At 35.8% G+C, this 26,816-nt stretch overlaps 2 protein-coding genes and 1 long non-coding RNA gene across 6 annotated transcripts; 2 read left to right on the forward strand and 1 right to left on the reverse strand.

Moving 5' to 3' along the window:
* Nucleotides 1–9,387: 9,387 nt before the first annotated feature.
* Nucleotides 9,388–10,268, reverse strand: LOC124458205. The gene is made up of 3 exons (XR_006953074.1): nucleotides 10,113–10,268; nucleotides 9,711–9,738; nucleotides 9,388–9,505 (listed from the first exon to the last, which is right to left on the reverse strand). It is a non-coding gene; the product is annotated as an uncharacterized LOC124458205 (long non-coding RNA).
* A 3,412-nt stretch (nucleotides 10,269–13,680) lies between these two features.
* LOC124458221 (52 kDa repressor of the inhibitor of the protein kinase-like) lies at nucleotides 13,681–16,169 on the forward strand. 4 transcript variants are annotated; one of them, XM_047008270.1, is made up of 3 exons: nucleotides 13,681–14,050; nucleotides 14,223–14,271; nucleotides 15,090–16,163. In XM_047008270.1, exon 3 carries the CDS (start codon nucleotides 15,106–15,108, stop codon nucleotides 15,889–15,891), a length of 786 nt encoding a protein of 261 aa, XP_046864226.1. In that variant the 5' UTR covers nucleotides 13,681–14,050; nucleotides 14,223–14,271; nucleotides 15,090–15,105; the 3' UTR covers nucleotides 15,892–16,163. The 4 variants fall into 3 exon arrangements, with proteins under 4 accessions (XP_046864228.1, XP_046864226.1, XP_046864229.1 ...); XM_047008272.1 differs by having other exon boundaries at nucleotides 15,572–16,169; XM_047008271.1 differs by lacking the exons at nucleotides 13,681–14,050; nucleotides 14,223–14,271 and adding an exon at nucleotides 14,631–14,701.
* Nucleotides 16,170–24,767: 8,598 nt separating this feature from the next.
* Nucleotides 24,768–25,794, forward strand: LOC124457025. The gene is made up of 4 exons (XM_047007325.1): nucleotides 24,768–24,807; nucleotides 24,891–24,965; nucleotides 25,101–25,211; nucleotides 25,515–25,794. The coding sequence occupies exons 1-4, from the start codon at nucleotides 24,791–24,793 to the stop codon at nucleotides 25,792–25,794; spliced, it is 483 nt and encodes a 160-aa protein (XP_046863281.1). The 5' UTR covers nucleotides 24,768–24,790.
* Nucleotides 25,795–26,816: the final 1,022 nt, after the last annotated feature.

The raw sequence follows: 26,816 nt of genomic DNA on the forward strand, positions 1-26,816 counted from the left end.
CATTTTGATTGAGCATTGGATAAATTGAATTAAAGATTGCCATTAACTCTAAGGCGAAGCTCGAGATGTTTATTGCATTGTGTGGTTAGAGCTAAAGTTTGCTATAAGACTAACTGAGGAGACTTAGGAGAACTTGAGAGAAAATCAGTGAAAGCTTGAGACCGAAGGTCCCGTTGCACCTTTCACCCGCTTGATAGTTCTCATAAACGTCTCCTCGATTTACCTAAGCCAGTGCAAACACAATCATCTTTTATTTCTTTAGAAAACAGCAATAATGCAAACAGACAAATGTAAAACAAACATTTTAAAATGTATTCATGTGATTTGCAATTAATTTGCCTTCAAGTACTTATTTCCATATGAACTTTATGGTATTCAATTAAGAATTAGATTACGCACGCCCTGCTGTTAAATGTTCAGTTTGTTCGTTTAGTTGCTAAAAGACCGATCGAGCACTTCAGAAGATCACACTTTAGCTTTCGTCTCAATATTTACAAAATTAAATATTAAATAAAGGCATTTTCATTGTGTTTTCGACGTATAAAATACAAGAGACAAGAAACAAGAAACAAGCCAAAATATCTGGGTAAGTTACATTTCGTATTTCGTTTTATTCTTAATGCACACGTGTACTTGCTGTTGTAAGTCTTAAGTAAAAAGATTGTTTTGCTGTAAGGTGTTGGCGTAAATATTCATACCACTTGGAAGACGCCATCACGCCGTGCATTGAATTCGCATTACGAAAATTATGGCGATTTCGAATTTCAAATTCTGAGAAAAATCATTGAGCATTTCTTCAGTTAAAATGCTTTTGTTTGTGCTTTTGAAAATAAAGTACCTAAGAAGAAAGGTAGTACATTGAGTGGAAATCGATGATAATTTCTTACGATATTAAAGTGAATCTTTATATATATTAAAATTCTGCGTAAAAGGATGTCACAAGAATAATCTTTCCATAAAGGTAAATTTTGTTTGTACAAGTCATATTTTTTCATCAAAAGTAAGAAACGATGCTGAAACATAAGACAACTGACACTCCGTATAAGTAAACATTTTTAGTCTAAACGCTTCGACAAAGACAAAGCGTTAAATAAGCCGTTTGGTTTTATTCACTATGATGATATGATGTATGAATTTCGAGTTCAACGTTATGACTTCCATGTACCCAAATTGGTTTTCCGTCGGATGAAGTTAATTGTGATAACTTTGAATATACACAATGCACAAGACAAACTTCTGGCCAATTTGAAGTTTGGATAGAATACTTGCGAAGTACGTACGTTGTAATTGTATGTCACACGAAGTATACAAGTGCAGATTCATAAGAAAAGGAATAAGAGTAAAAAGACGAAACGGTGAAATAGGTCGTTTTTACAATATTTGGGAAAGATTTGTCGACGACATCTTTGCCATAGTCAAGAAAGACAAAACTGAACAAATCCTACACACCATAAACATTACCACAACGAACATAACCTTCACTAAAGGCGAAGAGCACGACGAACAACTTACCTTCCTCGACATCCTACTAACCAGAACAGGGGAAAACGACAAACATGATTTGAATGTTCAAGTTTCTTTGTTAAACTTTTCCAATGAACCATTTTAAGTGACTTATGAAATTTGTGCCTAAAGAAAACATGTTTTACTATTGTAATTGTAGTAGAAGTCGAGGATCGTGACTAAAACACCACACGAGTACATACGAGTACATACGAGTGACATACGAGTACATACGAGTACATACAGGTGACATACGAGTACATACGAGTGAATACGACTATATACTGGTCAACAAATGAGAAACAACACAATTTCTTTAATACATAACTTTTCCTTGTATTTGTGTGGACTTTGGGGCAACCTTTTGATGTATTTAAATGCTGAAAAGGTATTTTACTTTCATACTACATTCATTTGTATGTTTTAGTTGAATTTGTTATAGATATTTTGTCGATGCGATTTGCCAGTATTTGAGCGCTTTTTGACACACTTTCACCTAGGAAATACATATTTATGAAAGCGATTATACATTCATTTTGACTCTGAAGATGACTTCATATAGCACGTTTTCAAGGCATTATTCTTACATTGCATATTTAATCGCTTTCATAAATATGTATTTCCTAGGTGAAAGTGTTTCAAAAAGTGCTCAAATACTGGCAAATCGCATCGACAAAATATCTATAACAAATTCAACTGAAACATACGAATGAATGAAGTATGAAAGTAAAATACCTTTTCAGCATTTAAATCCATCAAAAGGTTGCCCCAAAGTCCACACAAATACAAGGAAAAATAAACGCAAATATCAATGTATTGAAGAAATTGTGTTGTTTCTCATTTGTTGACCAGTATATAGTCGTATGTCACTCGTATGTACTCGTATGTACTCGTATGTACTCGTGTGGTGTTTTAGTCACGATCAGAAGTCGAGAACCTGTGTTATTGTCGATTTCAGTTAACTTTTCAAATGGCGGTTGCCAAGTTACTTTCTAATGTTGCCAACTACATCTCCAAATACGGAATATTCGATATGAACTTGTCAACTTAAGTTGACAAGTTGTGTACTTGAGTACTGAAGTTCAGTGGCGTAGCTAGGAAAAATAGTCACTCCCGCCAATCCATCTCGCGCCGGAGGCGCGACCCCACTAGGGGGTCCGGGGGCATGGTCCCCCGGAAAATTTTGAAATCCAGAGCCTTGGAAACAGCATTTCCTGCGATTTCGAGGGCGAATTATTTGTTGTACAATAATTTATAAAAACCCATTTTTGTTAGCTGCATTCTTAATGTGGCAATCATTGAAACTGCAACTAGTTAAAAAGGTACTAAAGGTTGTGAACTAAAGTTGCGAAGTACTGGCAAACGCGAAAGGTCTGTGTTGTAGGCAAGTGAAAGCTTAATAAATTGCTCACTGATAATGGCAGATGAATTGGAGGTGTTTCTTAATAGTTTTAAGGATAAAATTGGGAAACAAAGTCATGAAGTAATAGAAAAAGCTTTGAAAAAAGTTTTGAAAAGCTTTTGAAAAGCTTTGAATTTTCTTTACGACTGTTGCTGAAATTGTTAAGTAATGAAAATCTTGATCATCTTTAAAAGAATACGAACTTGCCGCTTGGGGCTTTGATTGTCTAGTCCAAGTCCCTGATGAGAAGCTGCAGGAAGTTGAAATGAGAATTGCACAGCAGGAAACTGAAAATGGGAAAATATTCCAAGACTATTTTAATTACTTAGTGGACATTCAACAACTAGAGTTTCCAGAAGACTATAATGATGCTACAAATATTTTTGATAATTTGATGAGTTATGTGTAGTTAATATGCAGTACTTAAGAAGTGTGCAAAAAGTATTCTTTTGACAACAGAACAATATCATATGTACATTGAAGGACTTTGTTTTCAAGTTCATATAAAACCAAATCTCGAATACTCCAGTAAGGCATTGTCCATCGCTAAGTCAAAATCATAGTATTATCAAAGTAAATTGGAAAGCAGATACTTGGGTCACATGTAGCAGCAGTTGGACGGCATTTACAATTTGCAGGGCAGCCATGCTTAAATTCGACAGTGATGTGCTTTTCTGCTCCCAGTGGTGCTACAGAGTGGCTTCCAGTGATGAATCTGTACAGCGTTTTTAATGATGTGCTAGTGTCTATAACGGAAAAGTGTTTAAGATAGTCAAAAGCCATTAAAGTAGGTACAATTGCATTTATCTCTCATTCACCTTTTGTGCCAACCTGCACCTTCACCTCTTTTGACAACTTTGCTTTTTTTCCACCAGGTTTTGGCTTAAATTTTGATGATCTGTCTTCCTCTTTCTTCTTACGAAACTCTTCAAATGAAAGGGGCCTTACTCCAATGGTCTTGCTTGGAGGTTTTGAGCCTATTTCTGTGTTCAAAAACAGTTTGAAATATATTGTTTAAGAAAATAATACAACAGCCAAAAATATGAGAAAACATATGAGAAGAATAGGGATAGATAAGAAGATTTTAAATAAATAAAAAGTAGAATGAACAACTTCCATTTTACAATTGAACGAACGTTCGTGCACTTGTATTTTATAAACTATAGGGTTGTGTACTTACCGACATCTGATAATGCACAAAATCCACAGTTGTGGCAAAATTTGGCTTTATCCAAAAGCTTTGTTCCACAACTTTGGCAGAACATTTTGCTATAAAAATTCCACTTTCAGACTCGTGTTTTATGCGATTCAATGATTAGATTTACCAAATAGATTTCCCCTAAACTTCAAGTAACTGCATTATATTCAATTCATGCGCGCGCACAAGTTTGAACGTTGCACGGAAAACAAGCAATATTGTACGGCGAAGCAACAATGTTCCATGGAAAACATAGTATTTTGCACGGAAATATTAAATGTTCCATGGAAAACAAAGTATTTTGCACGGAAATATTAAATGTTCCATGGAAAACATAGTATTTTGCGTAGAAATATTAAATGTTCAATGAAAAACATAATATTAAGGGAAGTATTGTGTCCCTAATGGGCCACCGTACGATCGGGATCGAGTTCATTCCTATTTTCATTCCGGATCGAAATTTAGTTTTAAGCCTGTTTTCCACTAGCCACGTATCGTAACGTATCGTAGCAAAACGTAACATGGAGCATGCGTGTTAGTGTATTTGATGGCTAGTAGGCGTATCACAATTTCAATGCGCGTATTAAAAAACAAGTTCGCGTATTGTCAACTTTTTCGTACGAATCTGTAATACGGATATATTCAACCAATCATAGTTGTTCATTACATGACAAAACAAAATTCATGCTTTCAAAATGGCGACGCTCGAGGAGCCGTGCATCGAGTTATTTCAAGAAGGGACGGAGGATTCATTAAATAAATCAGATATCAATGTGCAAGATGCTTCGTTTCTGTCAAATTTAATCGAGGAAATACGTAAATATCCTTGCATATGGAATGTTTCTTTAAAAAGTCACAAAGAAAGACAAAAAAAACTGAAGCCTGGCGTAGGATTTCTACAGCATTGAATGCACCTGGTAAGTTATTCACGAACGAGCTTATACATGATAATGCCATAAGGCAATAAACCCGATAATGAACTTTTCTTGTCGCACAGTTCTTATTATATTCAGTAGTTCTTTTGTTGAAGTAAATATTATAAACTACACTGGCAATTAAAACAACTGCTCACCTACATGTAATATATTAATAGGTTAACATTCCAGACTGGAAAGTATGTAAACTGCGCAAGCTAGATCAATTTTTTTTAGAAATTTTGCGCGGCGGATTTTCAATTTTGCGCGGCGGATTTTCGACTTTGCGCTGCGAAGCCATAAAATATTCGCGAAATGCCAGTTTTATTTTTTCCGTATCACACTCCATTTTTGATAGTTTGCAATTGCAAATAATTATGAAACATAACATAAAAGATGATACATGTGTATAGCTGTAGCTTACCTTAAGTTGGAGCTTGCAACTCTCCTTTTACAACGTGAGGATGTGTCATGTGTAATCACAAAAAAATGCCACTTTACCTTAGGTATTATGTAACGAGTCGAACGACCAACGTACCACGTATGTTTATCATTCATCTGTTTCATCGTTTCATCACAGCGTATGATACGATAAAAGGTAGACTCCAAATAAATTTGATTTACTGACGTCGTCAAATACGTCGTCAATAAAAAAAATCAATCAGGAACCATCTTTTGTATAATCCGCAGCCAGATTGTGGAGTAGAAGGTTTTTCAGTTAATAATTGTTTATAATCAGCAGGCAGATGGTGGACAAAAAAGGTTTTTCAGTTAATAATTGTTTATAATCAGCAGGCAGATGGTAAGCAGGGAGGTTTTCAGTTGATAAATATTTATAATCTGCAGCCAGATGGTGGACAAAAAGGTTTTCAATTAATTGTTTATAATCAGCAGGCAGATGGTGGACAAAAATAGTTTTCAGTTAATAATTGTTTATCATCAGCAGCCAGGTGTTAGACGAAAAGGTTTTCAGTTAATTATTGTTTATAATCAGTAGCCAGGTGGTGGACAAAAAAGGTTTTTCAGTTAATCTTTGTTCATAATCTGTAGCCAGGTGGTGGACAAAAAAGGTTTTTCAGTTAATCTTTGTTTATAATCAGCAGCCAGGTGGTGGACAAAAAATATTTTTCAGTTAATCTTTGTTTATAATCAGCAGCCAGATTGTGGACAGAAAAGGTTTTCAGTTAATAATTGTTTATAATCAGCAGGCAGATTTTGAAGTAGAAGGTTTTTCAGTTAATAACTGTTTATAATCAGCAGGCAGATGGTGGACAAAAAAGTTTTCAGTTACTAACTGCTTATAATCAGCAGCCAGATGGTAGAGTAGAAGGTTTTTCAGTTAATAATTGTTTATAATCAGCAGGCAGATTGTGGAGTAGAAGGTTTTTCAGTTAATAATTGTTTATAATCAGCAGGCAGATGATGGACAAAAAGGTTTTCAGTTACTAATTGTTTATAATCAGCAGGCAGATGGTAAGCAGGGAGGTTTTCAGTTGATAAATATTTATAATCTGCAGCCAGATGGTGGACAAAAAGGTTTTCAGTTAATAATTGTTTATAATCAGCAGGTAGATGGTAAGCAAGGGAGGTTTTCAGTTGATAAATATTTATAATCTGCAGCCAGATGGTGGACAAAAAGGTTTTCAATTAATTGTTTATAATCAGCAGGCAGATTTTGAAGTAGAAGGTTTTCAGTTAATAACTGTTTATAATCAGCAGGCAGATGGTGGACAAAAAAGGTTTTTCAGTTACTAACTGCTTATAATCAGCAGCCAGATGGTAGAGTAGAAGGTTTTTCAGTTAATAATTGTTTATAATCAGCAGGCAGATTGTGGAGTAGAAGGTTTTTCAGTTAATAATTGTTTATAATCAGCAGGCAGATGGTGGACAAAAAGGTTTTCAGTTACTAATTGTTTATAATCAGCAGGCAGATGGTAAGCAGGGAGGTTTTCAGTTGATAAATATTTATAATCTGCAGCCAGATGGTGGACAAAAAGGTTTTCAGTTAATAATTGTTTATAATCAGCAGGTAGATGGTAAGCAAGGGAGGTTTTCAGTTGATAAATATTTATAATCTGCAGCCAGATGGTGGACAAAAAGGTTTTCAATTAATTGTTTATAATCAGCAGGCAGATTTTGAAGTAGAAGGTTTTCAGTTAATTGTTTATAATCAGCAGCCAGGTGTTAGACGAAAAAGGTTTTCAGTTAATTATTGTTTATAATCAGTAGCCAGGTGGTGGACAAAAAGGTTTTCAGTTAATCTTTGTTCATAATCTGTAGCCAGGTGGTGGACAAAAAGGTTTTCAGTTAATCTTTGTTTATAATCAGCAGCCAGGTGGTGGACAAAATATTTTTCAGTTAATCTTTGTTTATAATCAGCAGCCAGATTGTGGACAGAAAAGGTTTTCAGTTAATAATTGTTTATAATCAGCAGGCAGATGGTAAGCAAGGGAGCTTTTTCAATTGATAAACAATTACGATCTGCTGCCAGATTTGGATTGAAAACTTTTTGATTATAACTGCACGAAGCATACTGTTTGACGCTTGACTAAGGTTACAAGAGGAAAGGTAGCTTAGGGCGTGATGTTATGATGCGTTGCAAAACCTTGGACATCTCTCCTTCGTGTTTTGCCATGCTCGTCGGTCTCTAAAACAGGAATCATATGTCTGGACAAACCACGTTCCTTGTCCCCATTGATGTAAAGTTTTGCCATTTCGTTCAGTGCTGCGTCGCATTGAAGTACAGATGGTAAACTCCCAATCAACTTTAGCACGATTCATTAGCACTTTTATGCTTTGCCCACCATCCATTTCTTGCTTATCCACCACCCGGTAAAAAGATTCGGCAACAGCCTCAGTTCCGTATTTCGCGTAAAATATGTCAAAGACGAGACAAAACTCTTGGCCGACAGCTGAATAAAATGAGGAATCGTTATATAAAGATTCAATAACGGCCTCTTATTTAAAAAGAACGTCAATCATTTTACCATTGTTGAGCGTCACTTGGAAGACCTCAGAAAGGGTGAACTGCCTTGGTGTACCTTCTTGGAACCTAGTCACAATGACTCCTTCCTCGAAAACCACATCCTGCAAGGAAAAAATTCCTTCGTCATCGAGAGAGATCTTCTTGAAAAAATTAGGGAAAATTAAAAGATTAAAAATTAAAATTTTCTTGCAAACTGAGTGAAAAGTATATGTACTAAGAAATTCAACAGAAGACGTTGAAATACTTAATGATTTCATCGTTAATATTAAACGACTTAAGAAATTTGTAATGTAGAAATTACTTATCCGAACAAGTGAATTATTGGAAGCCTTGAACTAAAAAGTCAACACTTTCAACCACTATGGCATAAATTTCACAAAATATCGTGACAAAATGTCGTAAAATCTGATACTATAATGCAAGAAAAATGCCGTATTTCACTAAGAAACCTCTCATCTTTTTCATCGGTTTCCTCCCAACTTTCAGATTCACTGACACCAGAAACGATTTTGCACGAAAGTTCGTCAGTTGCATGTCCAGCCGTATCCTTACCAAGCTCTCTGAAACAATTTAATATTCATAATTTTAAAAAGCTATCACTGTATATGTAAAAGAAATGTATTATATAACATGTATGCAGTTTGTGATATTCGGTTATTTTATGGTTCACGCAGGGGAATGAGCAATTTAGCTACCTTTCATCGACTTCCATAATTTCTATCTCCCATTCCGTCGCCACCACACTTTTGTTGCACTTGGCTTGTACTGAAAATACAATTAACATAGAAAACATACACAATGTAAGTGCAGTTCTCAATTTGGGAATTGGGAACTTGATTTTCATTTACCTAGCCGATTTAAGCATTTTGTACGCCTGTAGCGCAGATTTAGCAAGAGGGGAATCTTCTCTAATAGCGTCATTTGCTAAGGTCTTTTCGCCCTTGTCGCTGTGAGTTTTTAAATGGTTTGCTAGAGAGGACTTGTTCCTCTAGCAAGCCAAAATTACGTTTGCCTTGCCTAAAACAAAGTAAGCAAAAGCCCATTGGGGTTTTCTCGTGTCCACTCTTTGCTCGCTTTGCTTCAGGTCCTGTTTTCTGCTGCTTGCTATGTCTTTTAAATATGTTGGCAAACTGAAACTCTATAACACACAATTTTTATGGTTACAAATGTGTCGATAGCCAATCTTGGTTGTTTACTATTGTTTTTATAAAACCCACTGACAATGTCATGCCACTTTTCTTTGTGACGCAAACACGATCACTCTTACACACGACTAACATTCTAACACTAGATAATTGTTCTGTTACCTTCCTTAGACAGTGTTTGCTGCTTATTTTTAGCCACTGCTGCTGTCTCAGTTTTTGCACAGCCACTGCACAAGACCTGGGCACCAAAACCTTCATCATCACCTGCTGATGTTGAGCAAGGCGGAATTGCGTGGCACGTTTTTTTGCAAACTTTGCAAAAATGGCTTCCACATTCCTTCTTGCATGAAACGCAAACTAGTAATTAATGAACGTTTTTTTGGTATCAAAGGCAAGCAGCACTAGTTTTTAGCAACACACAAATGTTGGTTTGGTACTGTTAGTGAGAAGTGAATATTGTCGAGGAATCACCGAATCAGCTCCTGCAATCAACCAATGGCTGATATATATTGTGTATATTGTTGTTAGGAAAATTTTCGGCTATTGTAACGCGTGAATTTACCTGATTTAACTGCTTGAATCTCAGCCATCTAGTAAAATAAATAAACAATTAGATAAAATGTTTGTCAAAAAATCTCGCTTTATCACCAAACAATAGCGAGCTAAGCCCTGTTGGTTCGTTAGCAAACCGGTTTTAATTATAAATTGCTTCATTTATCAATATGTTTTATGTAAGGATTGTGAATTTTATTTGCCTTAAATGTATTAAAACATGCTTTGTAGTTTGTAATACAAGAAATCCTTTCGTACCACTACTTTTAGGTTACACAAAAAACATAACTGTTAAATAATAACTTGTTTCCCCGGGCGTTTAGTGTTAGAAGCGTTAATGCTTTCAGAATTTTTATCATTTGTAATTTTGTATCAGTACTTTCGATTTTACTAAACCATTACGTGTACTCACCTTACAAATTTGAACACCCCAAGTTGGTTTAATTAAATATCACGTATCACCGTAGAATACACCGAAGAATCGATATGGTTTGCCTTGAAGTCACTTAAAAAGAGAAAGCTCGAAAAACGAAAGCAAAGAATGTGTAGTTAATCTGCACAGATATCATATTTCTAGTCATCAAACGCTTCTTGGCTTACCAACCAATTAACGGAACTTGCCTGTCAAAACAGCTTGTAAGATTGACATTCAACAGGCAACAATTTTTTTCAACGGAAACAACAGCGCTGCAGCGCACATTTGCTGATATTGCGCAATAATTTCTCGCGCTGGGCGGCAAATTTCACAAATGCGCGCCGAACAAGAAATTTTTTAAAATCTGCGCGTCAGGACGCGCATTTCTCCCGAAATTGCGCAAGCTAGATCTAGGTTGCGCAAGACATACTTTCCAGTCTGGTTAACATTTGGAAGAAGTGCCAAAACATTACATATAATCATATCAGTCACTCAATAAAAAAGAATCGTACATCTAATAAATAGTGGATCCTCCTTTTGTTTTAAATACAGCTTTGCATTACCTAGATAAAAATTGAGCAGTTCTATTTGGCTGCCTGTGAATTAATGTTCTTGCTACTACTTTAAACAGCAATCATATTGTTTACAACAACTATTGATATTATATTTGTTAATTAACTAGTTAATATTGTATTCAAAATTGTATTTGGCTGTAAAATTTACAAACATTGGTACTATACAATCTACATGTGTATAGGTTATAGTATAACATTAAATTTGAAACAGTAAAATTTGTGAGCAGTTTATTTACGAATATTTTACTTTCAATATAGAAAGTACATTGAACAAAGAATTTGACAGACTGAAAGATAACTATCGTCGATGCATTTGCAAAAGAGAGCAATTAACTCGTTCTGGAAGTGGCTCTACAAAAAAATTGCCCACCTGTGATTATTTTGTGGAGCTATCATTCTTAAGGGATGTAGTAAATATGCGGAAAACTGAAAGCAATGTTGAATATGAAATCATTGATCCTATGAAGGTTTCTGAATCAAGTAGTTTGTCTTTGGATAATCAATCAAGTGACCAGGTTTTTGAACTCAAAACCAGTCAGAAAGCACGCAAGCGAAGATCAGACCAAATTGATGACCTCTTAGCCATCAGTCTTGCTAATGATTTATCCAATGTTAGTAAAACTGGTAGTTGTGAGACAAACAATCAACAAGATGAGGATACACTATTTTGCTTAAGCTTAGTGTCTAGTTTCAAAGGGGTGAAGGGAAAAACTAAACAAATGGCTAAGATAAAGGTGCTACAGGTTCTATTTGAGTTAGAAGAAGATGAATGAAATTCATTAGCATCACTGACAAATGTATTACAGAACATTCAATTTGCTTTTTTATTTAAAGTTTGTTGTAACAAGTTATTTTAAGTTTTTTGTTTCTGTCTTATAATATATTGATTTGTTCGAACATGTTTAATAATAAGTCTGCCTTATTAGTTATTTTTGTCAAAACAATTTTCAGTGGCATGAACAGATTCCCACTGCCATATAACTTGCCCCTCGTTTGACATAAAATACTTTTTGAAAGCTTCTCTAACTTTTTTGGCATTACGAGAGTAGTTGTTTGATCCATCTCTATTAATTGATTGCAAGCCTTTGTCGCCTTGCGTTATTTCCCTCCACCGCCCTGGTTGTGTGCCATGTTTTGTATTTTTGTCAATTAGTTCCATGCGAAAATAACTCTCTCCATGAGAGCATGCACCTTCCCTCATGAGATAATTATGAAGGACCACTGCAGCTTGGGTTATCCTGACAACCATTTCAACTCTAGCATGTATTGCACGTCGAAAAATCCTGAAGCGTGCAGCTAGGATCCCAAAGGCATTTTCTATTGTCCGTCTTGCTCGTGACAACCTGTAATTGAACACTCTTTCTGCAATACCTAGAACTTCTCTTGGGTAGGGTTTCATTATGTGATGTTGCAGTTGAAAAGCCTCATCTGCTACCATAACATAAGGGCATTCTTCCTGGAAACCAGGCGATGATTTTTCACATGGAAAATTCAAACTGTTGTTTTTCACAGCTTCTCCAATTTTGCTGTAAGAAAATATACCAACATCGCTATTTCTTCCAGCGTCACCTATGTCGACCAGAGTGAATTCGTAGATGGCGTTGCAAATGGCCATCAACACAATTGAATGATTTTTTTTGTAGTTAAAAAACATTGAACCGGAATTTGCAGGGGCCTGCATGACAACATGCTTTCCGTCCAACGCTCCAAGGCAGTGGGGGAAGTTCCATTTTATTTCAAATTCTTCAGCCAATTTAATCCATTCGGACTCAGTTGTAGGTGGCTTTATAAATTTTGCAAGAACAATCCACAGTGCTCTGCAAGTTTTGAAAATGATTCTTCCCACTGTTGTTGGACTCATTCTATAGTTCATAGCTATGGTCGTTTGACAGTCTCCGGTTGCTAAATATCTCATCGTCACGCAAAGCATCTCAGTTGGTCCAATGCAATCTCTAGACACGCAGTTTTTTTTTATTTTGGGGGCGACCATAAGTAATAATTCCTCAAATTTGGAAGCGTTCATTCGAAAATACCTGAAAAATAATTCATCATCGAACAAACGTAAATCCTGCACCAAAAGATAAAATTCTCCTTTAGTTTTTCTTTCTTGATAAAGCTTTCGAATCCAATATGATTTTTTATATTTATCTTTCTTTATTCGTCTACTTAAAAGTAAAAGCAAGCGAGTTTTTTTGCTGAGAGTACCCATAACAATAATATTTGTATTGTTTTTGAACTTTGGCGGAAAATAGTATTACGCGTTGTGCCGAATAATGGAAAACATTCAACGTATCTGTACTTGCTACGATACGTTACGTTTTGCTACGATACGTTACGATACGTGGCTAGTGGAAAACAGGCTTTAATCTCATGTAAACACGAATTGAGTTTCATTCTGGAATGAGATGGTGATTAATGACGAAGCACGCATGCGCCATGCGTAGTGTCTTCTGGGAAATTGAAGCTCGTAAGCAAATAAAGCGGCTAAATGGGGTAAAATAAGTGCGAAGAAAAACAACAATTAGTTTCATGCAAGTGTTAAGCTGTATCAACGCAGGAGCAACAGAAAAAAAAGGGTTGCTATCAGGGGCGGATCTAGGGGTAGGCACCATAGGCAAGTGCCTATGGTGAAATTACCAAAATATACTTCGACTTAGATTCGATACGAATTTATCGAATTATGAAACTATGAATAGCACTTTATCGCAGTCAAATGATCTGACTTTTGTTTAGAAATGTTGTGCAATTAAATGACGTAATTTTGATATGAATCGTAGTCCAGATGCGTATGATTATCTATAAAGCTCCGTGTCGTTAGGCAAAGCAGCCATTTTGCCTAAGTCAAGAAGGCGATCTAGCCATTTGATTGGTTGTTAGCAATTTGCCTAAACAAGATGAATTTGCCTAACTTGACATCGTGTATAGGTATTCTGATTGGGCAATTTTTGCAACCGTATGCTTTCATTGGTCAATTTTTTGCCTAACTTGAGCAATTCCAACCAATCATTGCTGTTGATAAGCATAGTTGAGCTAGGCAAATTAGGCAATTGAAAATTAACATACACTCGTATTGTTTCTGAACAGCCTCTGTGCTCAGTTTACGGTTTTGTGATATTTTATAATGTCTTCATTGTGTTGTGGTAATTTATACGAGACTGCTCAGTCTGCGTTGGCCAAAAACGATTTAAAATGCCTTAATGAGCTTTATTCTCGTTTATTGGTCGACGTTCGACCTATGTTTACTAACGAGCAGCTGTTAGATAGAATTTATGACCCCGACCATACTCTGTGTCGAAATTTTGGAGCTGAAATATATGTGCCAAAGCACGCTCATGACGGAAAGACTTGTACTGCAATAAGGTAAATATATTATAATTATATATATCGTATTGTAGTATTTATATATACGTGTAAAATGGTTAAATCTCAATTTCGCTAGGCTATATCTTTGTCTACAGTCAGCAATTCATTCATACAATACAATCAATCTACCAAACAAAATATTAATTTCTTTTCTTGAATATTTTTTAAGATCTGAAGCTTCTGGCAATTGCCTCTACAGTTCAGCTTCCCTAGTTCTGGTAGGTAACAATGCATTGGTCCCTACTTTGCGAATTTTAACATCGCTTGAGCTATTTATTCATGCTGCTTTTATGCTCAACACCCATGCTTTTTGTCTGTTATAAGTGAGCACAGTGATTACTTTGCCCAAAGCTTAAACAATCTTTTGCCTTTGTCAGTGTCTAAAGAATGTTTAGACACTGGATATACAACAGATGAACTGGTAAAACAGGAGGCTATTTTAAATTGTAATGACCAGAAATGGTCATCTTTTCTTTGTATTTTGGGCCTATCTTCTGTTTTAGGTAGAAAAATTCATACTTTTATCCTGATTCTGGTGAAAGTAGATATAAATTGTTATTTAATCGTATTGTTCAGCCCGGTTATTAAGCCAAAGAGGTTTGGATGCTATTAATATTTTGTTTTGTCATGAAGGATCTGTACAACCAGGTGAGACTTTTCAGTCTAATCATTTTGTGCCTCTCATTTTCCATGCCCACAGGTTGAAGCGAAAATTGTCTAATTCCTGTACACAGTCTAATTCTAGCAGCTCAACAACAGAGAAACGAAAATTTGTCAAAATTTTTCCAAATATTGCACCAAAAACAGTTGACATTTCAAATTTTTTTACTTCAACTAATAGGCCTGCTGCCCAACCAACTTTTAAAAGGATGCCCAATGAGAGTTTTTCTTCTGCTGCAGCTCTTGCTCAGACATTAAATAAAGCCAATAGTCTTTTGCTTCACACATCATCCCAGGAACTATTGCCTGGTATTCCAACTTCTGGTGATATGCAACCTGCTGTTTTAACCCATAATTTTGATGTTTCCTTGTATAGGGAGAAAGTTAAGGGTATGGATAATTCTGAAATATGTCATTTGATAAAAAATGTATATAAACCAGATAAAAAGTATCATTTTCCTAAATCTAATGGCAGATCATTTAGGCATGATTGGCTAGACCAGCATGAATGGCTTTGCTATTCACCTTCACAAAATGGTGCGTATTGTCTATCGTGTGTGTTGTTTGGCAATAGATTCCCAGGCAAGGCCAGTAAAGTAAAAAAGTTGTTTACTGAACCTCTTCAAGATTGGAAGAATGCAAAATGCTCTTTCACTCAACATGCTGGAAAAAGTAAAAGGAGGGAAGTCGGTTTGCATGCATCCACATCACCAATTTTTGATGCTTTGCGTTCCCAAATATCAGGTACTCTGCAGCCTATCGAGATGATCATGGATGCTGGTAACAAGAAAGAAATAGAACAGAATAGGGAAATACTATCTCCAATTATTGATTCTGTCATTTTTTGTGGACGTCTAGGTTTACCTCTTCGTGGGCATCGTGATGATTCCAAGTATCACCCTACTGTTGGTTGTTATTCATCTGGAGGGGTTGGTAATTTCATTGAAACACTCAATTATGGAGTTAGGAGAGGGGATAAAGTTTTAGAAAATCATTTAAAGAATTGTGGTAAGAATAGAAGTTATATTTCTAAAACAAGTCAAAATAAAATCATTAAATGTTGTGGCCAGGTAATCAGTAATCAGATTATTTCTGATATCAAAAAAAGTAAGTTTTTTTCTGTTATTGCTGATGAAGCATCTGATTCTTCACATAAAGAACAGTGTGATTCTAGTTAAAAACCTATTCCCCAAAATTTGTGTTAATATTTCACCTGATTTTTGAAAGAAAGAATAAACCATTTAGCAACATAAAACATTAGTTATATTACATCCGTGTAATGTTTCCTTCTTCAACTTAAGTACGTAGTATTTTTAAAGGAACCCATTTGCGGATTTCCCATTTGAAGAAAATGGCGTCAAGTTTCACTTCGTGAAGAGCGGCTGTAAAGTGCTACCTAAGCGCTTGGTGAAAAAATAAATAAAACTGATAAGCTCACTGAAGAGTCTATGGTTTCAAATTCTATTGACTTTGCAGGTGCCCATCGTGTTCTATCACTAATTTTTTGAAAATCCGTATTTGACTTATAAACATAAACTAAGAACACCCGAAACTAAGAACACCCGAAACTAAGAACACCCGAAACTAAGAACACCCGAAACTAAGAACACCCGAAACTAAGAACACCCGAAACTAAGAACACCCGAAACTAAGAACACCCGAAACTAAGAACACCCGAAAGGGGTAATTTCTGTATGGTGCTAATTATCAATATATGATAAGATTCTTTTATGGTTCAGAGATAATACTTGAAATTACCAGTCTTTAGGGAGTGTTTCTTATATTACCAATCGGGTTTTCGGGGTGCAAGATTACTTAAGTCCTAAATTAAAGAAATTTGTACATCACAATTGATTTGGTAAATTTAGAATTCGTTTCAGGAAAGTATTCATTCATAAAGAATTTATTTAGTATTTATTTATCAAGTTTTTTTTCTATATTTATCCATATCCATGAACATGAAACTGTTGATTTTATCCTTACCACTTCATTTACAACATCAGATTTTCCTTTTTCAACATGTTCTTTCACTTCTTGTTCCACTAAAACAACAGAAAAAATTTTGAGGTGGCTTTACAAAACATTTGATTAAGTAAAGCAAGAGACACGTTAGAAGTATGTAGCAGAAAATAAAACGGAAGTAGAAAAAAGGTAAAATAATTAAAGTAAAATTGAACACAATTACGACAAACTTATGGGAATTTTACGTTTCTTTTAATGAATAGTGTACGTAAGTGTTTGATAAAAGTTATAAGACCGAACAGTAAAAAAGCTCATATACAATGGTACATTAATCATTTTCAGGCTTTATCTATGTATAGGTGAAAAAAAACTTTTGGAAAATTGTCCCCCTCACAAACTTTTACCTTTATCTTAAAAAACAGTGAAACTTTTCAGTTTTAAAACAAGACCGCAGGTGATTTTAGATATTTCAATCTATTTGGATCAATAAATTTAGTTAAATTTTATAAAACCAGTCAAAACAACCATCACAATTCAGAGATACCATCATGCATTGACGAATATAGCAATAATGCATAGTAATTAAACTAATGACTCAGAAAAACAACCCGCAGATACAAAAGCGCAAGGCATTAAATGACTTACACATTTCACCCAAACGTTGATCCACAAGTATAAACCGCATAACAAAACATTCAAAAACACAATGAAACGCCGAGATATCTTGCTGAATGTTTTGTATGCTTGAATGTTCATTGTACACGAACAACAAACTATTTTATGAATTGTTACTTATGTGCTTCGTGATCGGCAAAGCGCAGTAAAAGGAACTAACACTCTTTAATAAACATTTTCTCAGTTATTTAAAATAAGAAAGACATATTTTTTACTGTGTAAAGTTTTTCATTACTTCTTTCATATGGGGAGGACAAATTTGAAAACGGGGGGACATATTTCCTAGAAAATTTGGCGCGGGGTAGGAATTTTTTTTTGGGGGGGGGGGCATAGTTAGACACATAACGTGCCCGACCAAAATATTGTTGTATCAACGAACGATAACTACCGTCTATAATTGAAAAACGTGCATGAAATAAAACATTTATGACGCTAAATATGTATGACGCTAAATTGCATTGGTGTTATAACTTGATGTCATCATTTGCTTCCAGTAGCTATATCATGCTCTATTACAAAAAAACTTTGCATTTATAAATGCTAGTTTTTTTTCTTCGGATTTGTTCACTTATTGATAATACCAAGCAAAATAAATGGTTTTAATGGCTTGAGTATCTGTGCCAAAACATCAGTCAATATCAAAACCCACAGTCATTCTAGAAAATGCATTAACCTGGACAGTCTACATCTACAAACACTAAGTTAACCAAGGAGACAGTACATGCTGTCATTAACAGCAATTTAACTTCATCCTTTACCATATATAGATACTTTGTTTCTTCAAATCACTTGTAAAAACTGATATTGTCATGTTTATATGTTTAACAATTCTTGTACATTAAATAACCTGAAAGTGGTTTGGCCCCAGAAAGTTTTCGCTCCTTTAGTGCTTCATCTTTTGGTTGGTAGTTTCTAAATTTTATAACTTTCACAGCAGATCTAAATGTGAAAGGAGGAAAACAATGAAAGATATATATATATAAGTTTAAAGATTGGTTAAATAAGACTTATGTAAATAATATTTCCTCATTCTGATGAGGGCTCAAAGCAACAAGTCGAAAGCTCAATAAAATTATTTTATACAATCTGGAGAATCTTTTATTTTTATACATTTATATGAACGCAATTAGTCATGGCGTGCAGACGTGTTTTTGCAGTCGTGCTTCAATTAACTATTATCAGCCTTTTACTTGGCCAATTTACTTCAATTACACCTGAATTCGATCGCTTTACAGTCAGATTCTTCATTGGGAAGGAAATATCTGCTCCACCTACGTTCGACTGTAAGTCAAAGCCTTCGAAATGCACACCTTGCGATTTGAATTTGAAGCTGCAGGCGTTGTTGCGGTTCGTCAAACTTGGCCAATTTTGTCTGTGTATTCTTCTATCTGGCGATATTGCCGTCAATCCAGGACCTAATAACCTTCAACCTCCTGTAGGCTTCAGAGGCTTATCAGTTTGCCACTGGAACATTCAAAGACTGACTGACACCAAATTGGAAGAACTATCTCTAATGCTCACCTCGAACAACAACAGTGCTGCTAAACTTGACGTCTTAATTCTCACTGAGACGTTCGGATCTAGTAAAATTCCAGACAGCTATTACATGATACCCGGCTACACATTACACAGAAAAGATCGAATCGGGAAGAAAGGTGGCGGCATAATTGCGTATGTAAATGAGAAAGTTATGGCTTCACGTCGAAGAGATTTGGAACTGGATGATCTTGAAACTCTCTGGCTTCAAATTTGTCCTCATAAATCAAAGAGACCGATTTTGATATCTGGTGTTTACCGTCCACCTTCAGCCAACAAAGACTATAATGAGAGTTTGGGTAAAAATATTGAAAATGCCCATCTCCAAAACAATGAATTGATTATTCTGGGAGACTTCAATTTAGATTATATTGATTTCAACTGTTATTCAAAACATTGTCTCGCAAAGACACTGAACAGTCTTAGATTAACGCAGATGGTAAATAGAGTAACAAGACCTGCCTCTGATGCGTGCTTAGACCATATTTATTCTAGTCATCCTGCTAGAATTAGAGAAGTAGCCATAGGTAAATCTGGACTTTCCGATCACCTGCCGGTCACTATCTTGAGGTGCTACAAAACCATGGATGGACAACGTAAACAACATTCCAAAATCAAATACAGAAATATCGACAAAATAAACAAAGAATGCTTTCTACGAGACTTAAGAGAAGCCCCTTGGGATATCTCCTTTGTTTTTCGAGATGCCGATAACATTGTTGAATCTTGGTACAAAACCTTTAATGACATTCTTGATAATCACGCGCCTTTAAAGTTCAAGAGTGTGAAGAAAATCAATCAGCCGAAATGGTTCACTAATGATCTATACAACGAAATAAATAAACGCGATAATCTTCTAAAGAGGGCCAGGAGAACACAAAATGAACAAGATTGGTCTGCTTTTAAACTGATTAAAAACAGAGTGACGAGGAAACTAAGAAATGCGAAGGAACAGCACTTTAAAACTCAGTTCAGTAAAAATCAAAAATGTCCAAAGAAACTTTGGTCTTTAATTAAAGACCTATCTAAAGATACAAGGAATAATGACGACTCCGTCCCTATTGCTGACGAAAACAACAACCTGATAAAGGATGACCATTCAATCGCTGAACGCTTTAACCGCTTCTTCGCTGATGTATATAAACGTCTCATAAAAGCGGCACCTATACTTTATTATGATGCTCTTCCTGGTCCACAAGACAAATCTAACAGTCAAATTGAGAATCTTATTCCGCAAATAACTCCTAGTGAGGTTAACGATTATCTTCTAAGTATACCTACACACAAAGCCACGGGAATCGATGGGCTTGGTGCTAGAGTTCTAAGGATTGCAGCTCCTGAAATATCATGCTCCATAGCTAAAATTATAAATCACTGTATTGAAACTTGTACATTTCCCTCACAATGGAAAATAGCAAAGGTTAAACCACTATTCAAGAATCAAGGAAACAAGCAAGATATTCAAAACTATCGTCCTATTAGTATTTTGCCTATTCTTTCTAAAGTCTTTGAAAGACACATCTTCAATGCAATGAACACCTACTTAACAGAAAATGCACTTTTATACCGCTTCCAATCAGGGTTCCGTAAAAACCACTCCACGGATACTGCTTTGTTGTTTCTTCTGGACCAAGTCCTTCTTGACCTTGATAAAAACAATGTCAGCGGCTTAGTCTTTGTGGACTATAGCAAGGCATTCGACTTGATCAATCATGATATTCTCCTAGTAAAGTTAAGATCATATGGATTTCCAGATAATGTTGTAAAGCTATTGCAGAGCTATCTACTCAATCGCAAACAGTGTGTCACTGTAAATAACTCGACTTCGTCACAACTTATGCTAACCAATGGAGTTCCTCAAGGTAGCATATTAGGACCTCTACTGTTTTAATCTTCGTCAATGATCTTCCCGAAGCTGTTGGATCGGACTCAACTATTCATGCTTACGCGGATGACACCACATTTAAAGCCAGCGCTAATATCGATAATGCACCTTTGGAATTGGAACGACGTCTTCAAGAATACATGGATAAATTAAGTAAATGGTCTAGCGAAAATGGGATGGTCCTAAACGCTGTTAAAACCAAAGCATTACTTATCACCGGAAAGAGGCTACATTCATCATTAGTTGATGGCAATCACCTGTCAGTAACCCTTGATGGGGCTGAAATAGAACAAGTAACCTCTTATAAATTGCTTGGTGTAACACTCGATCAAGATCTTACATTTAGTGACCACATTTCTAGCCTAAAGGCCAAGCTTTCTCTGCGTATTGGTTTATTGAAAAAGATAACGAGATACCTTCCAATAAAAGAAAGACTTTTATACTACAACGCTTTGATTAAACCCGTCCTTATGTACGGGAGCATGGTTTGGAATACCTGCGACGTTAAAGAACTCCACTGTCTCCTAAGGTTACAGAAAAGGGCTGCCCGAGTAATTCTTGGAGTAGACCCTTATTCTAGAAGTGTTGTAAACTTTAGTAAACTAGGCTGGTTGCCTTTTTTTGACGAAATAAAACTAAACAAATGTGCCATGATTTTTAAGAGCCTCAAATGCGATGTTCCTATTTATATCAAAGATTTGTTCAAGACGAACAGTTCTGTTCACAATAGGTCCACGAGACATGGCAATTTAAATTTAGTGTGTCCCAAATACCTAAGAAATAACGATGGTGGCAAGGCATTCAGTGTTGACGCAGTTAAGTTATGGAACAGCCTTCCCATGATATCAAAAAGCCTAGTATAAATCTATTCAAAACAGCTGTGAAAAGCATTTTATAAGCTCATATAAAACCTGGACAACTTTGAAACAATATTAAGCAATAGCACACTACCTAATTTTAATTTTAATTTTTTATAAATTAATTTTATCTTTCTGAATATTTTTTATGTGTCCTGCTATTTTTATCATAGAATTTTGTAATTATTTATATATTTATTCATTTATCAGTTTTTTTTTGTAATGCTGTATAATCTAGTTAGAGGGCCACAGGTTTGTCAGCTTTTCAGCTGTTACGTGTCCCCCTCTTCAAATAAAGTCCTTATTATTATTATTATTATATATACTTACATAAAAGATAAAAGTTTCTCCGGAGAAACTTTTGTCTTTTATGTACTCAATGCCTGGATTACAAATTTTCAAACTTATTTATACATTTCTACAAAGTGTATAAGCATATATATATATATGTACATAACAATGAGTGAATGTGATTACAAAGGTATATTAATTTATGCTGGGTTTGAATTAATAGGTACGTATGGCCAAAGCAAGCCATCATTGAAAGATAGTGAGCAACAATAATTTATGCTAGTAATATTCTCAGTAATATGTAAGTATACATCTCTTACTTAATTTGTCGCCAAATTAAGGCAAATTCTAGTTGGCTAGCCAAAAAATTTAAATGCCAGGCATTACTTTTCTTTCAATATCATGCCTATATTGACAATCAAAACATACAAACACAATGAATGCATTACTCGCTTTCTTTTGAACTGTCACTGACTCCTCTCTTTTCAACGCGACCTCCCTAAAGATCAAACACATTCTGTTTCTAGTGTTTGTATGGAAAATACAAGTCATCCAAAACTTTGACTGATAATGGAACAATGTGCAAAGCATTCTTAATTGCAGTGCACAAAATAGAATGGAGATTTTAAAACAAAACAGTGAAAATACCTTTACACGCAAGAAACACATGTTTTGTTTTTTGTGTAACCAAACCAACATTTATAATTTTATATTGAATTTCAAGATTACTGATGGATCAGTACTATTGATTGCATTGTGTGCATCTGCGCAGTATAAAGCAGTTTACAATAATGCCATTATACAAAACTGAAGATCTCGTTAAAAAAAGGCATACTTTTCAGAATACTGAGAATATAGGCTGAGTAGATACATTGATGATTGTCATTTTGAGAGTACAGTAATTGGCTTTGACAAAAAAATGATACGATGAACCAGACGGTTGAAATAAACAATTAAGACAATAGTATACCTCAGCAGCAGCAGCACTCTTCTCCCTCAATGCTTTTAACTTTTCTCGCCGTTTCAATGCTTCTTGTTGTAATGAATTTTCTTTGACCGCGCGCACATAGAAGTAGCCTGGGCCGAGAGTCAACACATCGTGATAAAGAGATGTCAGCAAATGGCAGAAAACGATAACACAAAAATCTAGCTTGCCAGATTGGAAAGTATGTCTTGCGCAACCTAGATCTAGCTTGCGCAATTTCGGGAGAAATGCGCGTCCTGACGCGCAGATTTTAAAAAATTTCTTGTTCGCCGCGCATTTGTGAAATTTGCCGCCCAGCGCGAGAAATTATTGCGCAATATCAGCACTTGTGCGCTGCAGCGCTGTTGTTTCCGTTGAAAAAAATTGTTGCCTGTTGAATGTCAATCTTACAAGCTGTTTTGACAGGCAAGTTCCGTTAATTGGTTGGTAAGCCAATAAGCGTTTGATGACTAGAAATATGATATCTGTGCAGATTAACTACACATTCTTTGCTTTCGTTTTTCGAGCTTTCTCTTTTTAAGTGACTTCAAGGCAAACCATATCGATTCTTCGGTGTATTCTACGGTGATACGTGATATTTAATTAAACCAACTTGGGGTGTTCAAATTTGTAAGGTGAGTACACGTAATGGTTTAGTAAAATCAAAAGTACTGATACAAAATTACAAATGATAAAAATTCTGAAAGCATTAACGCTTCTAACACTAAACGCCCGGGGAAACAAGTTATTATTTAACAGTTATGTTTTTTGTGTAACCTAAAAGTAGTGGTACGAAAGGATTTCTTGTATTACAAACTACAAAGCATGTTTTAATACATTTAAGGCAAATAAAATTCACAATCCTTACATAAAACATATTGATAAATGAAGCAATTTATAATTAAAACCGGTTTGCTAACGAACTAACAGGGCTTAGCTCGCTATTGTTTGGTGATAAAGCGAGATTTTTTGACAAACTTTTTTATCTAATTGTTTATTTATTTTTACTAGATGGCTGAGATTCAAGCAGTTAAATCAGGTAAATTCACGCGTTACAATAGCCGAAAATTTTCCTAACAACAATATACACAATATATATCAGCCATTGGTTGATTGCAGGAGCTTATTCGGTGATTCCTCGACAATATTCTCTTCTCACTAACAGTACCAAACCAACATTTGTGTGTTGCTAAAAACTAGTGCTGCTTGCCTTTGATACCAAAAAAACGTTCATTACATTATCTTAACTTATGTTTTCATTGTTGTTGCCTAATTACTAGTTTGCGTTTCATGCAAGGAATGTGGAAGCCATTTTTGCAAAGTTTGCAAAAAAACGTGCCACGCAATTCCGCCTTGCTCAACATCAGCAGGTGATGATGAAGGTTTTGGTGCCCAGGTCTTGTGTAGTGGCTGTGCAAAAACTGAGACAGCAGCAGTGGCTAAAAATAAGCAGCAAACACTGTCTAAGGAAGGTAACAGAACAATTATCTAGTGTTAGAATGTTAGTCGTGTAAGAGTGATCGTGTTTGCGTCACAAAGAAAAGTGGCATGACATTGTCAGTGGGTTTTATAAAACAATAGTAAACAACCAAGATTGGCTATCGACACATTTGTAACCATAAAATTGTGTGTTATAGAGTTTCAGTTTGCCAACATGTTTAAAAGACATAGCAAGCAGCAGAAAACAGGACCTGAAGCAAAGCGAGCAAAGAGTGGACACGAAAAACCCCAATGGGCTTTTGCTTACTTTGTTTTAGGCAAGGCAAACGTAATTTTGGCTTGCTAGAGGAACAAGTCCTCTCTAGCAAACCATTTAAAACTCACAGCGACAAGGGCGAAAAGACCTTAGCAAATGACGCTATTAGAGAAGATTCCCTCTTGCTAAATCTGCGCTACAGGCGTACAAAATGCTTAAATCGGCTAGGTAAATGAAAATCAAGTTCCCAATTCCCAAATTGAGAACTGCACTTACATTGTGTATGTTTTCTATGTTAATTGTATTTTCAGTACAAGCCAAGTGCAACAAAAGTGTGGTGGCGACGGAATGGGAGAACGGATAGAAATTATGGAAGTCGATGAAAGGTAGCTAAATTGCTCATTCCCCTGCGTGAACCATAAAATAACCGAATATCACAAACTGCATACATGTTATATAATACATTTCTTTTACATATACAGTGATAGCTTTTTAAAATTATGAATATTAAATTGTTTCAGAGAGCTTGGTAAGGATACGGCTGGACATGCAACTGACGAACTTTCGTGCAAAATCGTTTCTGGTGTCAGTGAATCTGAAAGTTGGGAGGAAACCGATGAAAAAGATGAGAGGTTTGTTAGTGAAATACGGCATTTTTCTTGCATTATAGTATCAGATTTTACGACATTTTGTCACGATATTTTGTGAAATTTATGCCATAGTGGTTGAAAGTGTTGACTTTTAGTTCAAGGCTTCCAATAATTCACTTGTTCGGATAAGTAATTTCTACATTACAAATTTCTTAAGTCGTTTAATATTAACGATGAAATCATTAAGTATTTCAACGTCTTCTGTTGAATTTCTTAGTACATATACTTTTCACACAGTTTTCAAGAAAATTTTAATGTTGGCTTTTAACACTTTCATTGTTACAGCGAAGAGATTGTGAGAGTTAATGCAGTAAGTAAGACGAGTAAGGCTGCCTCTATTTCAAACACCAGCCGTCTTAGCTATCAAAGCTCGCTTGGAAGTTTTCTTCCTTCAATTTTATCAAGTGAGCAAGGCGACCTGCAATTTGATGAGGACGAACTTGCGGAAAAAATTGCTACTAAGGTGGCACAAAAGTTGAGTGGTAACCCTAAATCAGCCAATCAACAAGTTCAACAACTACATACAATTCCACATCGAGTACCGCACTTCGATCTTCCAATTTGATTGAGCTTGTGGATGAAGTGGAAGATTTTGAAATACTAAAAGAAGAGAACAGCTGGGTGCTGCAGTGTCGAACGTGTGTCGAATTTTTAAACTCTTCCCTTGTTTCCTTTTCGTCATCTTTTAATCGACCTACTGGCAAAGCAGACGGATCTTTGGCATCTGGTTTACATATGTCAGATGCCTTGTATGAACAGCTAATTGCAGGCAAGTGTGAAAAATGGTACAGCCAAAAGCAAGCGTGTCATCGACATCTTCTTTCTTTGACCCACAAAACGCTGATGACCACATGAAGATGGTAAAGCAAGGGAGGTCAAGGGAAGTACTTGTTGCAAAGAATCAACTCTGTGCAGCTCTTGGTGTTGTGAAAACAAAGTCAGCTGCAGTTCATTATGAAGCACGAATTGCTGAGCTTCAAGCTGCTGGTGCGGATGTTGGTGATTTTTGTCATTCTCGAAAATTGTTTCCAGACATGATCAAAGCAGCATGTGCTTACATCGACATGAGAGCAGCCAATTTTCTTTCTACCCTCTTCCAAACACAGGAATGCCCCCACATTTTTATGTTACAGCTGATAAATCTACCAATCATCGCATCACTAATCAGGTTACTATCGTTTGTCCAGTTGTAAATGGTAGTCGCCGAGGCATTGTCTTGACGCAAGGGAGGTTTACAGTAACTCTGATGCAACTGGTGGTACAGGTGATGCTCTAGCTGCATCCATTTTTAAAGATCTTGACGTGCATGTTGGTATTAAGGATAATCGGCTACTGCAAGTGCAAGGGCGAGTGATGGATGGACAATACGTCAACGAGCCGTTCATTGCAGGCATGAACGAGCCTGTATTTGAACTTTTGCATGATGATCTGTCCTGCAAAGAAAGATTCTGGTGGCCTGTCCAATGGGACCCTGCCCATTGGTTAGATAAAGTATTTAGTCAGCTCAAGGACTCGCCTTTCGTTGATCGTTTGCTGAGAAGGATTGCACTTTATCATCAACTTTTAGTCGTGGTAAAATGCACAGCG

The sequence above is a fragment of the Xenia sp. Carnegie-2017 genome, unplaced genomic scaffold, assembly GCF_021976095.1.
Source record: "Xenia sp. Carnegie-2017 unplaced genomic scaffold, XeniaSp_v1 HiC_scaffold_6, whole genome shotgun sequence".
Classification (NCBI taxonomy): Eukaryota; Metazoa; Cnidaria; class Anthozoa; order Malacalcyonacea; family Xeniidae; genus Xenia; species Xenia sp. Carnegie-2017.